Source organism: Vitis riparia, chromosome 18, assembly GCF_004353265.1.
Source record: "Vitis riparia cultivar Riparia Gloire de Montpellier isolate 1030 chromosome 18, EGFV_Vit.rip_1.0, whole genome shotgun sequence".
Lineage (NCBI taxonomy): Eukaryota > Viridiplantae > Streptophyta > Magnoliopsida > Vitales > Vitaceae > Vitis > Vitis riparia.
This window is the reverse complement of record NC_048448.1, coordinates 10,014,415-10,029,518: the sequence shown is the minus strand read 5'-3', so window position 1 is coordinate 10,029,518 and position 15,104 is coordinate 10,014,415. Positions and strand designations below refer to the sequence as shown.

At 34.3% G+C, this 15,104-nt stretch overlaps 2 protein-coding genes across 2 annotated transcripts; both read right to left on the bottom strand.

The window, feature by feature from the left end:
* Positions 1-2,476: 2,476 nt before the first annotated feature.
* On the bottom strand, positions 2,477-4,948 carry LOC117905392 (cytochrome P450 CYP82D47-like). Its single transcript, XM_034818323.1, has 2 exons — positions 3,998-4,948; positions 2,477-3,103 (listed from the first exon to the last, which is right to left on the bottom strand). Exons 1-2 carry the CDS (start codon positions 4,946-4,948, stop codon positions 2,477-2,479), a joined length of 1,578 nt encoding a protein of 525 aa, XP_034674214.1.
* A 4,369-nt stretch (positions 4,949-9,317) lies between these two features.
* On the bottom strand, positions 9,318-11,269 carry LOC117907345 (xanthotoxin 5-hydroxylase CYP82C4-like). Its single transcript, XM_034820853.1, has 2 exons — positions 10,313-11,269; positions 9,318-10,127 (listed from the first exon to the last, which is right to left on the bottom strand). The coding sequence occupies exons 1-2, from the start codon at positions 11,267-11,269 to the stop codon at positions 9,501-9,503; spliced, it is 1,584 nt and encodes a 527-aa protein (XP_034676744.1). The 3' UTR covers positions 9,318-9,500.
* Between the last annotated feature and the right edge of the window lie 3,835 nt (positions 11,270-15,104).

Genomic DNA, 15,104 nt, shown 5'->3' with positions numbered 1-15,104 from the left:
TTTGGTAATTAATTAAAAGACTTTGCATTTAATTATAAAATAATTATAATTAATTTGCTCTTTAAAATATTCTTATATTTTCTTTATATAATGAATTTAAGTATATATATAGTTGTTGCATATTATATAAAAAAGGGCAACTTAGCCCAGGTGGTAAGCGGGTGAACCCCAAACCAAGGAAGAAAATATCGCGACGTACCTTTTTTGTCACATCATCATCTAGCTCAAAAAGTTTGGTCCTTCTTTGATTCCCCATCATAAAATTGTCTTGTTCTTCGCGTGATCGATTTGGCGATTGTCTAAATTGATGACTTGCGATCTCCTCTTCAATTGGTCGTTTTTCTTGGCTCTTTTCTAATAACTTCATGATCTCATCAAGTTTGCTATTTAGTTGTATTATAGCATCTTGATGGGATTGTTATGTGGCTGAAATTTCCTCCAAGCGTATTGTAGCGGCATCTTGATTGCTAGAAGTTTTTTTGGAACTCATGCTTGCATAAGTTGCTCCGCTCCTTAATTGCATATGCCTTCAAGCCAAGAATTTTGGCTCTGATACGTGTATCGATAGGTTTCGACACGATATTTCTTGGAGAAATATCGGTCCAGCGATATTTCGGGATTTAAATGAAATTCATATATCATAATATTATGTGTAATTTAATAATAAATGTACACTTATAAAATTCATATTTTTATCGATGCATACGATATTATTATCAAATATGATAAATCATGTTATACATATATCAAAATTTTCAATAAAATAACTTTAAAATGTCTATTATACTTCTAATTATATTATTATGAGGTTTTTCTTGCATTTCCATGAGTTTTTAACAATTTTAAGCCTACCAATAATATCCACCGATATATCCGTAAAATCGAATTACCGATATATCCGTGATTACCGATATTTTCATCCTTGCCCCAAACCAAAAGGTTTGGGGTTCAAATCCTCTCGCCAGCAACTCAGCAAGCAAATGGAGAGGCACGCTAGCATTACTGTAGCGCGTCTGACTTTCGTTGACCCGAGTTGACCACGCGATAAATCGCCGATTTCTCGCGATAAATCTCGAAATATCACCGGACCGATATTTCTCCAAGAAATATCGTGTCAAAACCTTTCGATACACGATATTTCTCGAAATATCGCCGAAATATCGTGACATTTTCTTCCTTGCATATAAGTCAAGACTATGACAAACCAATAAAATTAGAGTTTGTATACTATCTTTGTTTTTTATTTTATTTCATCATCTATTTCATTGTTCTAGTGTTGTTGCTCCCATTCATTTAAATTGAAAAATGATTAAAATTGGTGAGGATTTGCTTGAGTACTTTAAAGACGAGTCTTCTTGTTTAGCACCAAAATGGTAATACAGTATTGAAATGTAATGATTCATGAATGAATGGATGTAGAAAGTCAATTATGATGCCAGCAAATGTGAATCTAGTGGGGTAAAATTATAACTTATGACCACACAAAATTGGCAATAATAAGTACAAATGTGAATCTCATGGTGCAAAATTGTAACTTATAAGCACACAAAGTTGACAATACGAAATGGACACTCTTCTTTTTGGGGTGTAGACAGAATCAATGAACTAACCCTAATCCACTAATTTTTAGCAATTTTTCTTTTAATAATATTAGGTTTTAAAATATAAAATTGAATTAGACCAATTCGGTTACCTATTTAAAAAATCAATAGTAAAACAAATTGAACTTATCTAAAAGTTATATATTTACATCAATAATATGAGTATTGGTTATATTATTAATTTGATGAAAAGCTTTCACATTCGATACAACTTCATATGCACATTTATAGCTTTTATCTAATCATGGTTTTTTTTTTTTTTTTTTTGTCCAAATTAACCAAAAAAAAATGATTTTTATTGTTACAACAAACCAAAACAAATTGAAACAAAATAAACGGACGAATCAATTATTGTTAGTCAAACCGAACCAACCATTTTCTTCTTTAAATTCAATTAAATTGATTTTTAATGCATAAAAATCGATTGGATTGATTCAATTTGATTTTGACGTTGAAAATCAAACTGATAGCCCAACGTTCTACAATGGAATGGGTGAAGTTATAATTTTCGTCTTTATCTTCTACTTTAATGATGTACAAGAAGGCAACTAAAATCTACCAAAAAGACAGACCAATTATCAACTTGCAACTCATTAAGTCTATTGCACATGTATGCATATGGTGAAATGCATACTTATTTTTCACTATCCATACCGGAAGAAAAATGCTATATGCCACTTTTTCTTCTACAAGGAGAAAACAAAAATAAAAATAAAAAAACACCAAAATTCAAGCTAAGACAAAATTAAAAAAGTATAGTACTCATTAGTTATTATTTTAAACTTGTACCACATGTACAAATTTTATTTGTATTTTTATTTCCTATGATATAATACTAGGTTTCTTGAAATAGTCTCTCTCAACATTCATTGATTTTACTCATAAAGATCACAAGAAGACAGACGTGGCGAGATGAGAACTTCAAGTGGAGTGGATTTTATGTTTGTTATCCCAAGGCTCTCGCTCATATCAACTTTTGCATCTGATGGAGTCGAAAGTTGAAATTTGTGCAGGAAATTGGCTAATGTTAAGTGTAGCACTTGAAGGGCAAAAGTTGCACCAGGGCAAATTCTTCTTCCACCACCAAATGGTGTAAACTCAAAATTTTTGCCCCTCATATCAACGTCTTTGTGAGTAGTGAGGAATCTCTCTGGTTGAAACTCTGTTGGATTCAACCATACACTTGGGTCTCTTTGGATCTTAGTGAGGTTCAACACGAGACGAGTGCCTTTTGCGATACGGTAACCACCCAAAATGGAATCTTGGTTAAATTGGCGTGGTCCTGAAAGTGGAAGTGCGGGATATAACCTCAATGTCTCTTTAACAATTGCTTGGAGGTAGACCAACTTGCTTAAATCCACTTCATTTACCAGTCTCTCTTTACCAACATGAGTGTCCAATTCTTCGTGGGCTTTTCTTAACATACATGGATTATTCAATAAAAGTGAGATCGCCCATGTTAGAGTAACAGATGTAGTGTCACTACCTCCTGCAATCAAAATCTGCCAAGTACAAAACATTAACTAATGTTAATAAAATTATAACTACTAACAGGATTAAAGGGGAAAAAGGCTCCAATTTATTTTTTTTATTTTTTCAAGAGTGAGTGTCCTTATGTCTAAGGGGCACGAACAGATAGAAGTCTGATTCTAGAGTTAGAGTTTAGCGTCCGTCGATCAAAAGTAGCTTGAATTTGAAACTCGCTCACAAATTTAGCATTTTATAAAACTTCATGTTGGGCTTCAAAATTAAAATAAAAAAATAAAATATAAAAATCCTTAAATTTACGAGGGAAAGCCACTGTATTTATTATGACGAAGAGTCTTTGAAAGGCGTAATTGTGTAACCAACTCAAGATCAAGAAGCCCAGTCAATGAGGCCTCAAACCATGAGGAATAAAGAACACACTTCCATGATCTTCTGACGAGAATGGCCCAGCCACCCAGAGGAGAGTTGGATCATTACCAGCCCAGCCCAAACACCCAAGCCAGAGGTTCGACATAATTCTAGTTACGCTCAGATTCTCAGGTGGGTTGTATTTCACTATAATTGCTTGTCGAAGCTGCTCATGTTACTCTTTTGACAAATAACAACGTATAATAAAACACAATATGAAATCAAAAACGTTTTATTTTTAAGTAAAAAAATTCTATTTGCGCTGATGCAAAAAATTCTTTCATAATTGATAAAACTTTTATAAATCTAATATTATCTTTTAAAAAGTATTGACTTTGACTAGCTTCAACCAGCAACAGAAAGTTATTCCATCGAAGGTGTGAGTACTCTCGAGAGTCTGAGAGTCCCGACTAAAGAGGATAAAGCATGAAATTATGTCTTGAGAAGAATGTCATTTGTTTTAGTAGCATATAAATGTGCTCGAGGAATAATGAGCATACCAGGGATGTGGCTTTGTTGATTGTATCGGCATCATAGCCGGTAGGGTCCGTGCCAGCCAGAATGGACAGCATCACGTCCATTAAGTCCTGGTTACCATTAGCTTCACCCGAATCTTTTCGCCGTCGGTGTTCCTGTAACCATTCCTGAGCAATACCATCCATTTCTTTTGCAGTCTTCTTCGTGGCTTTCAGATGTCCACCCACGTCAAGCCAGCCAAGAAAAGGAAGGGCATCCGACACCACAAAGAGTCCCAACAAACGAAAGAATTCCCTAATCGATTTCTGGCACCGCTGGGTCTCTTTCTCTTGACTTTCGCCTGTATAACCGAAATATCGTTTTCCAGCAACCATCATAAGAATCACGTTCAGAGTCAAGTCCCCAAACCATTGCTTCATGTCCACCAAAACAACGCCTGCCTCGTTTTTCTTCTCAGCCCAAAGCTTGTATAGTTCCTTCATGCATGTCTCCACCTCTGAGATTCGGACGTTCTTCAGCAACTCTAGCCGGCGGTTCGAGAGGAGCTCTAGAGTGGCTATCTTCCGCACTTCCCGCCAGTATGCACCGTGAGGAGAGAAAGCAAACATGGCATCGTTATATCCCAATTGTTTGGAGATTACAAGTTGAGGACGGGAGGCCAGAGCCAGGTCATGGGTGGTGAAGCATTCCTTGGCCATCTGCCAACTACTCACCACCACAGCTCTTTTCAATCCCAGCCGAACGCTGAATACTGCTCCATACTTGTCGGCCATGGTTCCCAAAAGTAAGTGGGGCAAATTCTTAGACCCACCTAGGAGGTGTAGGTGACCTATTATGGGCCATGCACCAGCAGCTTCAGGTGCCATTCTGCCCTTACCAGCTCCAGACCGCCATAATAACAGGTAGTAGGAGAGGACAAGTATTGCAAATGCCCCAACCATGGCAGGGTTTAGGCATTGGAGAAGGAAATCCATGGTAGCTTAGAATGTCGCTATTGGATTACTGTGGTTAAACTGTGGGTGGCTTCCCTGTTCAAGCATACATATATATACATAATACCATGGACATGTCCAAACGTTATTTTCTTACTATGACCACATTTTTTTATTATAATACTATATTTAGAAAACAGCCTTCCTAGGATCACTACAAATCAGAAAAAAGTTATGGCAACTGTTTTTTTGAGCAGGCTTTTGTTCTTTAAAACAAAAAATATAAAAAAAAAAAAAAAAGCTTTTGATAATTAAAAGTCTTCGTTTATATATGTTATTAATAACATAAAATAGAATGTGTTTAAAAAATAATTTTTATCTGTTTTCACTTATTTTTTAATGATTATTTTAAAAAATAATTATATAAATATAAGGATTAAAAATATAATAATAGATATAAAAATTATTTTTAAAAATATTAAAAACGTGTTGTATTTTAGGTTTTTTAACAGATTTTTACTTTAAAAAATTAAAAAATAATTTTCAAAAATTGACCTCAAAAAACTATTTTTTAAAACAATTACTAAATTGATCCTTAAGGTCGTAGAGAACAACTTCGCCTTGGGATGCGTGTCTACTACACCGCCTCAAGATGCATGCAGGAGGTGCTCGGTGTCTTCTACATTCTATTATTAGAACGGCAGATTGGTATAAGTCTTGCATGCCCGCATCAGGCTGGCACTTACCCCCTTGAGAATGAACAGTTCAAGTCAAGTTTTAATAGCTTGGTTTCTTACCAAGCTCAAGACGGCTACTTTACGGCATGCACCATCTATGACTAAAGATCTGTCTATTTGTGTTGTACGATGCAGGAGTCCTACTTTTTCCTTCGCTTCTGATAAAGCAAGGAGACTATTAATTTAGTTCATTTGTAGGGAAGCAATCCAATTGTCAAAAGATAAGTACAAAAGTTCCGCAGATAAATTTGAGTTTTGACCGGCTTCTGAATAAATTTTTTTCCGTATAGCTTCGCAACAAAAATGTTCCCCCTCTAGTCTTCTTCCCACGTGAGTTTTGAACCAAAATACAACTAATTTAATAATTAAAAAGAAAAAAAAAAACATGCGTTACGTAGGTTGGGTTTGAAAATAATGTCCGAATTTAAAATTAATATTCGATCTAATATGTTTCATAGACATGGATAGATGAATTTGACTTTCTAATGCAAAACACATCATGTCATAAAAATAGCATCTTCTACCTACCCTCATAATTATCTTAAGATATTTTATTCTTATAAATAAAATATTTTAAATAAAATTTAATATTAAATTTTATTTATTATTTTTTAAAATTATCTTAATAAATCATATCCATCTCATAAAAATTTATAATTATTAAAATCTTTTTTCATCTAAAGGGATTCTATAATTTATTTTTTACTCATTGTTATTTCAAACTTACAGGTTTAAGTCATATATTAAAATTTTCATGGTTTTGAAAATTGGATTGCACCAATCGATTCAACCGGTGACCAATCGTATTTCCAATTTGATCTTTTTTTTTGGACCATTTGGTCATTCATGGATTTTACCCTAAAATAGCTTATATGCTTTGCGTTTCACATTTGCATTTTCTTTTACATTATAAACTCTAGCAATATTTTTCATTTTCCATGACAAAGACAAATGCAGCTATATGTAGATTTCTCTTTCTTTTTTTTTTTCTTTCTTTTCTGTAAATTATAAAAATCCACAGCTATGAAATGCATTTTTATTAGTTTTTCCAAAACTAACAAAACTCGACCATGATTTACGTTTACATAATTTATAAATAAAATCAAGAAATGCATGAATGGGTATGTTTATTATAAATTATTTAATCAAAATTGAAAATTAATTTTAAAAATATTTAATTATATTTAAATTTGATTTAATAAAAAAATAATTTAAATATAAAATAGAAACATGTATTTTTTTAATAAGATTTGAATTTACTGATAATAAAGATAATTAAAATATAAAGCTACATTATAAAAAATAAAATAAAAGAATTATTTTATTGCTGTGTGATATAATAATTTAGATAATTAAATTTATCATAAAATCAATTCATGCCAAGCGCCTATAATTCGTTAAAAAAAATATTAATTATCATGTATTTATTATAAAAAATTTAATTGAACAAATTACTATTATTTACTATTTTTATGCAAAAACTAATTGTTAATTAATTCTCCGAAATTCATGTAAATATTTTTTCCTAGCATTTAAATATTTATTTTTTATTTAATAAATTAAATATATTTCAATATTCAATATTTCGTATATTCCTATTTTATATAAAAGATTTATATAAAAGAAAATTAGAATAATTAAAATAAAATGAACGGCAAACTAATAAAGAATGTACCAAAGTATTTTTAATAATTTTGCAACTGTGTTCTTTTTTGGGACTCCTATTTAATTTACCTAAACATTTTAATGTCAACAGAAACAATTTTTCTTTTTTTTTTTTTAATTTTCTGAACACAAACACTTAAGGCATTATAATCACTTTAAGACATTTTAGTAACAAAATAACTTTTATATACAGTATGAATTAACTTTTTATTTTTTTTTAAGACATGAACAGTGAAGACAAAATAATCACTTAAAAATATTCTAGTAACAAAATAAATTTTTATATAAAGGAAATATATTTGTTAGTGTTAGTGTATTTTATCTAATTAATAATTTTGTTACTTTTTTATTAATTAGATGCAAACTACTTTCTTGGGTCTTATCTATTTCAAGACAACATCGGATTATCTGAAATCTTAAAATTTAAGGTAAGTATATATTTATAATTGGTAAAATTTTTGTAATGACTAATACAAGAATTAGAAAGTGAATACTTTCTATTTTCTAATTTGGTTTTTATTATATTTTTAATTCCCAAAATTATTTTTTATAAGCTTCAAAATTTTAAAATTATGTTTATCTCTAAATTTGTGTTTGATTCTAAAAAAATATTGAAATATCTTTTAATAAGTTTTAAAATTGTGTTTATCTTTAAATTTGCATTTGATTTTAAAAAGAAATTTTCAATATCTTAGAATTAGAAAACTCTCTATGATTTTAAAAAATAAATCGGAACTTTTATGATCCCGCCTTTCAAACTTTTGAGATCTTTCTTAAAAGTAACTTTTAACTTCAACGTAGAAAAAATATCTTTTTGAAATACTTCAATAAAATTTTAAAGGATCCACTAAAGAGTACAAACGAGTATTGTCAAAAACATGAAAAATGAATATAAGTATTAATGAGATAAAACCTTAAGAAAATATATCCAATTGCGTAAAATAATATACCTTTTTTTTTATAATTAATAGATTATTTAACAACATTTATTTGTACATTTAACTTTATTTATATTTACACAAGATTGATTATTTTTAATAAATAATTAATCTAAAGGGACACCGTAAAGATTGATAATAAAGTATTAATTTAAAAATTATATTTTCATTCCTCTTTTTAAAATAAAATTCACAGAAAAAGTAACCAAATTACCTTCATCTTTAATAATCCAATTCTTCCTCCTTTTTCTTTTATTTTATTCCTTTTTTTTTTGGGTTTTCCTTCATTTTCATCCTCAAATCGTCGCCAGGCCCCTCTGCTGGTCGTCGCTAGGTGTTGCTGCGATCACTGTCGACAGCCTAGTCTGCACTCTGCAGCCCCCTACCTTTGAGGAGGAAGATAAAAGGGAAGAGGGAGAAAATAAAAGAAGAAAACGAGAAGAAAAGAAAACATATAAGAAAAATGTTAAGAGTTTTGGAGGGGTAGTTGAAGAGAGGGTATTTTGGGTATTAAATGTACAAAATTATTATTATTTTTTAAAAAAAAAAAAAAAACAAAAAGGTGGATGCAGGGACAGTTTAGGTTGATGCAGTTAAAACCTCTCTTCATTATATCAACGCTAGCATTAACTTTCTTTTGATTGGAACAATCTAGAATAAGTATTACATAAAAATAACAAATAAATAAGAACATGTTGCTTAATTAAAAATTTTTTATAACAAATACATGATAATAATAAACAAAAATTATGTACATAAAAATAACCAATATAGAAAACAATTAATAAAAAAAAAAAAAATGATGAAGGTAACAAGCTTAATATTTAGGTGTTTTCTAAGCTTATGCGTGATAGTAAGACGATTCAAGGTATTTGAAATTGCTAAGTCCATTATCCTCGAATTTAGCTTGTAGTACTTGTACAAATCAAGGAACTAGATATAGAATTGGAATATGCTAATACTTCATCAGCCTTTTGCCCAACATATAATCCATTCATAATTGATTCGCAAGTACCTTATTTGAATCATAAATTGACCATTGAACCTCACGGCCATTCAAGTTTAGAATCATGGCCTGAACAAGTTTTTTGTCAGTGGCATTATTAATTAAGCATGATTTTGGCATCATGTTCACTTAATTATTTAAGTATATATGTATGCAACATGTAAAGTAAAAGCTCCCGGACAAGCGTAAACCATCTAGCAACTCCCTTGGCCTCCCCACACTCGATGTTATTGATTAATACACGCTTCTTAAAAAGCATAGAGCTTGGAGTTCAGGCGTGGAGTCAAGAGGACCTCTAATGGGGTTGCTTTTGGAATGGTTAAACCCGAGCTCTCAGTCATGTCGACCGGCTGATCCACTGGGGTTGACAATTCAAATGCATGGAGGAGTCGTGCGAGGGTCAAGTGCAGGACTTGGAGTGCAAATGAAACTCCGGGGCACGATCTTCTGCCAGACCCAAAAGGCATCAGTTCAAATTGTTGGCCTTTAAGATCAACATCAGCATGAGCATTGAGAAATCTCTCCGGTTGGAAAGCACAAGGATTTGTCCAAACACTTGGATCCCTTTGAAGCTTCCATATGTTCACTATTAAGCGAGTGCCAGCAGGGACATTGTAGCCAGCGACTGTGCAATCGTCCAACGCCTCTCGGGGTCCTAGTAGGGGACCTGCTGGGTAGAGGCGAAGGGTCTCCTTGATGATTGCTTGAAGATACACAAGGTTTTTAACGTCTGACTCTTCCACTTGCCTTTCCATGCCAACACACAGATCTAGTTCTTCTTGTGCCTTTTTCAAGGCGTGGCGATTGTTCAGGAGTAAAGAAATGGCCCACGTCAGTGTGCCTGCTGTGGTGTCACTGCCACCTAGGATTAGTGCCTGCATAGCCACCATTATATTCAAAGATATCCAGTATGGTTTCTTTTTCTTCTAATACAAAATTGGGTGTTATTATTATAGAGATCAATTTGAAAAAGCTAACGTCTGTGCCCAAGCAACAGCATTAGTCCTCAATTTTTCACAAATTCTACTCCGTATTCATGGTTTGGGTGTTAAAAGCATACCAGGCAAGTGGACTTGATGCTTGTTTCGGAATCATACTGAAAACCAGAGAGGCGCCCTTCCTCCTGAAGGGACAACATTACGTCAATGAAGTCTTGCTCACCCTCGGCCTTGATCAGACTAGAAACTCTTCTTTGGCGATGCTCCTCAAGCCAACCTTCAAGTATGGAATCCAATTCTTTGGCCGTCGTCTTCATTGCCCTCTCATGCCCCTGCAAATCCAGCCACCATAGAAATGGAAGTGCATCTGAAACCACAAAAATGCCAATCAGACGAAAGAATTGGTTAATTGCTTTCTGGCACCGTCTTGCTTCACTGCTGTCGGAGGCAGCGGCAGCACCAAAGTATCTTTTTCCAGCCACCATTCTAACAACCACGTTAAGTGTCATATCTTCCAACCATCGATTAAGTTCAACAAGCAATGGACGGGAGCTGTTTTTGACCCACAAACCGTACAGCTCCCTAATCCCCATGTCAACTTCTGAAGTTCGAACATGCTTTAGAATCTCAAGCCGACGATTTGAAAGAAGTTCAAGTGTTGCAATCTTCCGCATCTCACGCCAGAAAGGGCTGTAGGGTGCAAAACCAAATACCGCATAGTTGTAGCCCATGTGCTTTGCGGCTACTGTAGTGGGACGCGTAGCAAGTGCTTTGTCATTAATGGTGAAGCATTCCTTCGCTACTTCCCAACTACTCACCACAAAAGCACGGCGACTGCCGAGGCGGATATTGAATGCCGGACCATACTTATCAGCCATGGCTCCAAGTGTCCGGTAAAGAAGCTGATCACCTCCTCCTAGTAGATGGAGGTGGCCAATAATTGGCCATGCACCACCTGGTTCGGGAGCGTCCCTGCTCTTACTACTTTTTATTATCTTTTTCCTTCCAAGCATTGCATAGAAGACATAGATTAAAGAAAGAAACACAAAAAATGCAGGCAAATGTAGAGCAGGATCCATTGTTGATGGCCGTGACGAACAGGCATGCATGTTAATTTATAAGTCCATTCCAGCAGTAGGTAAACCTAATAGACAGCATGCCGCACACCAAAAGCTAGCCTCACGGTTTGGTAAAGGGGCATGGTTTGCATTGCCCTTGTCTACTTATTTATATCACTATGGTTACATATGACGGATATGTACTACAGGCCAGTTGCTTATTCAGTTCTATCTTAAAAATCCATGCCATGCCAAATTAAATAAAAGAATTATTTAGCCACCATCATTAAAATTTCTCTGACCATAGATTTTGTTCCTCCCTACATTATAGCGGTTGGTGGAAGAAACTCGATAGCTCTCCATTTATGTAAAGCATGCTTTGTCTGTTTCGTCTTATCTTGAGTAGCAGGAAGCTACTTGGACGCCTATGATGTTGAGATTGACCTCATATATATTACCAATGACAGAGGGATGAGATAAGTCAACTCTTTCGTAGTTTCGTGTATGCATATATGCTTACACGCCACTAACATTTTAGGTATGACAAAGAAATATGATAAAGGGACTCATATATAAGTTGACTCTACATATATTTATTAGGTTTATAGATTCGTTATATGCTTGAGGTGTTTTCTTGTGTAGTGAAATCTGGTTGTCGAGCATCAGTTAATTATGAAGTACAGATCATGCCACTTTGCCACCTTTCAAAGGCATAGTGCTCCAAGTCCATGGTTTATAATATAATGCATCATCTGTACTGCATAAAAGTTGCTGTAGAAACCTGGATGCATCATTGATTCATTCAAGCCATGAGTGCATATCTAGTGCCCTGGACAATATCCGGAAACATGTCCAGCTCAGCCATTAGTCTTACACGTATGGTTAAAAAGAAATTGGTGTTTTGGTGAATCAAAGAAGAACTACTTTTTCGCATTCAATCTGTTCACAGTACATAAGGGATACTTTAAAATGCGTTCCAAAGGAAAGTGTTTTGCTGGTGGTGGCCCGTCGCCCGTGGCCCTTTGACTGCCGCTAATATGATTCATGGTGATGAATCCACGGCCACCACTAAAGGCCATGTTGACTGGGTTTAATTTATTTGGCCAATTTGGTGTCTGCCATCTTGAATCACAAACTTAAAAACTGTATGATCATGGTTAGGGTCTTGAGTTGCTCCCTGAACACTTAGTAATGTTTGGTTCTTAGAAAAGCTTTAAGGAAAGTTTAAAAGAAAAATATAAAAAATCAATTAATTAATTTAAAAACAATAAATTATTTTTGATGTTAGCTCAAATTCCTTTGAATTTATTTTGATTTTTCTATTTAAAGATTAAATAATTTAAAAATACATAAGTTTTTAACTAATTTAAATTATATGTGGTTTTCTTTTATATTTTTAATAGTAAAAAAATGCACAAAATATTTTCTTTTCTTTTCTTTTCTTTTCTTTTTTTTATACTTTCATGACGTGAACAAGAGGGGCTGGGCTGATTGCAAATTTTTCCCAGAAATCATTTCAAAAATTATTCAACTCAAAACAAAATATTTGAAGATGGTGTTGGTGAAGGCCCACGATCGACCTGGAGGAGATGGTCCAAGATTTAAGCTGCTAACTGAATTTGACAACTTAAAAGAATGAAATGAATAGTGGGCATTATTGCAGGGTCCATTACTCAGAGGTATATTCAAAATTTCTATTCGGTTTCAAACTTTCAAAGCCCATACATGTTTGCCATAACTGCTAACAAATGTTACAAGTGGAGCTGGCGCTTAACTGATAAAGAATGTTGTTGATCTATGGTCGGCTCCCAAATTTTTGTTCCATTCTGTCTTCCAAAGTTTTGAAGATATATAAAACACAAAATGTTTGTTTTGGTTCATGGGTCCTCCTAAACTCCAGTGATTTTTCTTATTTTTGTGTTTTGAATCTTTTGATTGCATGTTGGATGAGTCTGGTGATTTTTCAAGACAGCTGTCAAAGTAATGAGTGGAGACAACTTGTCCTTATTGTATGATTATCATCATCATCATCAATTTTGGTAATTTTGAAGACTTGCTACTTTATATGGGCATGTTGAATTAATATTATATATACTTAAAACATAGTGAATTATGTCATGTACATATATACAGAAGATATCCAATCCTACCATCTTAAGTGAGACACGACCCCATCCAAAGTACCCTTCCCTTCCAAACATCAATTTAACTCCTAACTTCACCCCTATATGGCAAGCCAAATAGATAGTTATATAAAACATATTTCAATTTTTTGGCCACATAGGGAAGGGCTTTAGCACAACTAACTAAGCATAGGACAATCGCATTTATGTAACACAATCATAGTGATTTTTGGTTTTGTTATGTTTATCCATAGCCCATGCCGCATCGCACAAATACAAGGCCAATGAAGTTATATTTGAAAGGCCCTCCGCATAATTACACGGTAACAAAAGACATAAGATGGCCACATTGCAGTCTTATCCCACAACTTCTATGATGAGTCAACTAATGGATTCCAATAAATTCGGATTCAGTACGGAGAACTAGAGTAATTAGAGCACTAATTAACTTTTTCTTTCAAATGCTTGGTTGAGAAAGGGAGGTTTTGGAAAGAGAAAAATCAAAGCAATTGATTTTAGTAAAGGCTTCCAGTCATTCAAAAATCGAAAAGAAAAAAGCTCAACCTCCAGTCAAATTGGAACTCTTGAAAATGCAACTCAAACAGCAAATTAAGCAGAAAATTATCGGAAGAACGTAGGAACTGACTTAGAAATTGGGATGGAGATCCATCATCTTAAAAAACAAAGAAAAGGGAAAACATTAGGAAAATATATGGTGGAGGATGTCGGTGGAACAAGGCATCATAAGCTGTACTGTGACCCATGGCAAACTCATGTTCTAACATCATCACGGCGAGAAAGACAGCCTGATTATTCAATCAGAAAGCTGGACTACTCATGACGGGCTATCAGAGATGTGGAAGATCTAAGTAATGATAACACAACAAAATGAAATGAAAAAATGGCATTAGTCAATTCCAAAAGGGGTTTAAGCACTAGAAGAAAAGCCTAGAATAACGTAAGATTGTACAAAGAAAGATGAAAAGTGGCCCAAGCATTTGTAGTGGAAAATGGATAGTGAGATGGAAGGGACATTTGTCCAGAATCTTTAGAATGATGAGGAGCCTGAAAGTGGTAGGGAGTACCTAAAATTCTGAGGATCCTAATTTGTCAAAACCCTTTTCGCGCTTCAATTATCTGTTGGTGGACTTTCTCCGGACAAGCGACAAATCATAATGATGATGGACCAATCACTCTTAACTTTCTGCACCTTTGCTGCATTACCAAACTGCAAAACCACCCCTCTGTCCCCAGCTAGAGGACGCTCTTGGACCCAACACTTCAGATGGATTTTTTAGCCCTGCCCTTTTGGCCCGCCTGGAAAAAGAGAATACGTACACATTCAGCGCATTAGAAACATCCTTGGTCTCCATCGGAGACCACATGGGCCACCTTGCCCTGCCTCTCTATCGACTGATTGCCCTTCCCAAATCCGGACCGCTCAACTCACCTGCATCCATTATGGTTTTAAAGGTTGAGATTCAACTTGACCGTTCCCGAGTTGCTATCATGGGGATGCCTTTGAATTGAAGCCTCTCGTGCTGATGTCCCTTGGAAATAAGAACCATTCCACGAACCGCCATTATTTTTCAAGTTGTAAATCGCATTAATTGCATTGTTGCAAAGTGGCCAACTATGCATGCCTATTCAAATTTTCATGGAGAATACGGTAGAAAGCAGATTTAATGCTCGAGCGTACGTGTAATGAGGAAATCTCTAGACTCAAATTATTT

Excerpts from the sequence above, each read along its gene's own strand:
- LOC117905392 (XM_034818323.1), bottom strand. The coding sequence starts at position 4,948 with ATGGATTTCCTTCTCCAATGCCTAAACCCTGCCATGGTTGGGGCATTT. Across the intron at positions 3,104-3,997 it reads TCAACAAAGCCACATCCCTG|ATTTTGATTGCAGGAGGTAG; the intron begins GTATGCTCATTA and ends TGTACTTGGCAG.
- LOC117907345 (XM_034820853.1), bottom strand. The coding sequence starts at position 11,269 with ATGGATCCTGCTCTACATTTGCCTGCATTTTTTGTGTTTCTTTCTTTA. Across the intron at positions 10,128-10,312 it reads GCATCAAGTCCACTTGCCTG|GCACTAATCCTAGGTGGCAG; the intron begins GTATGCTTTTAA and ends GTGGCTATGCAG.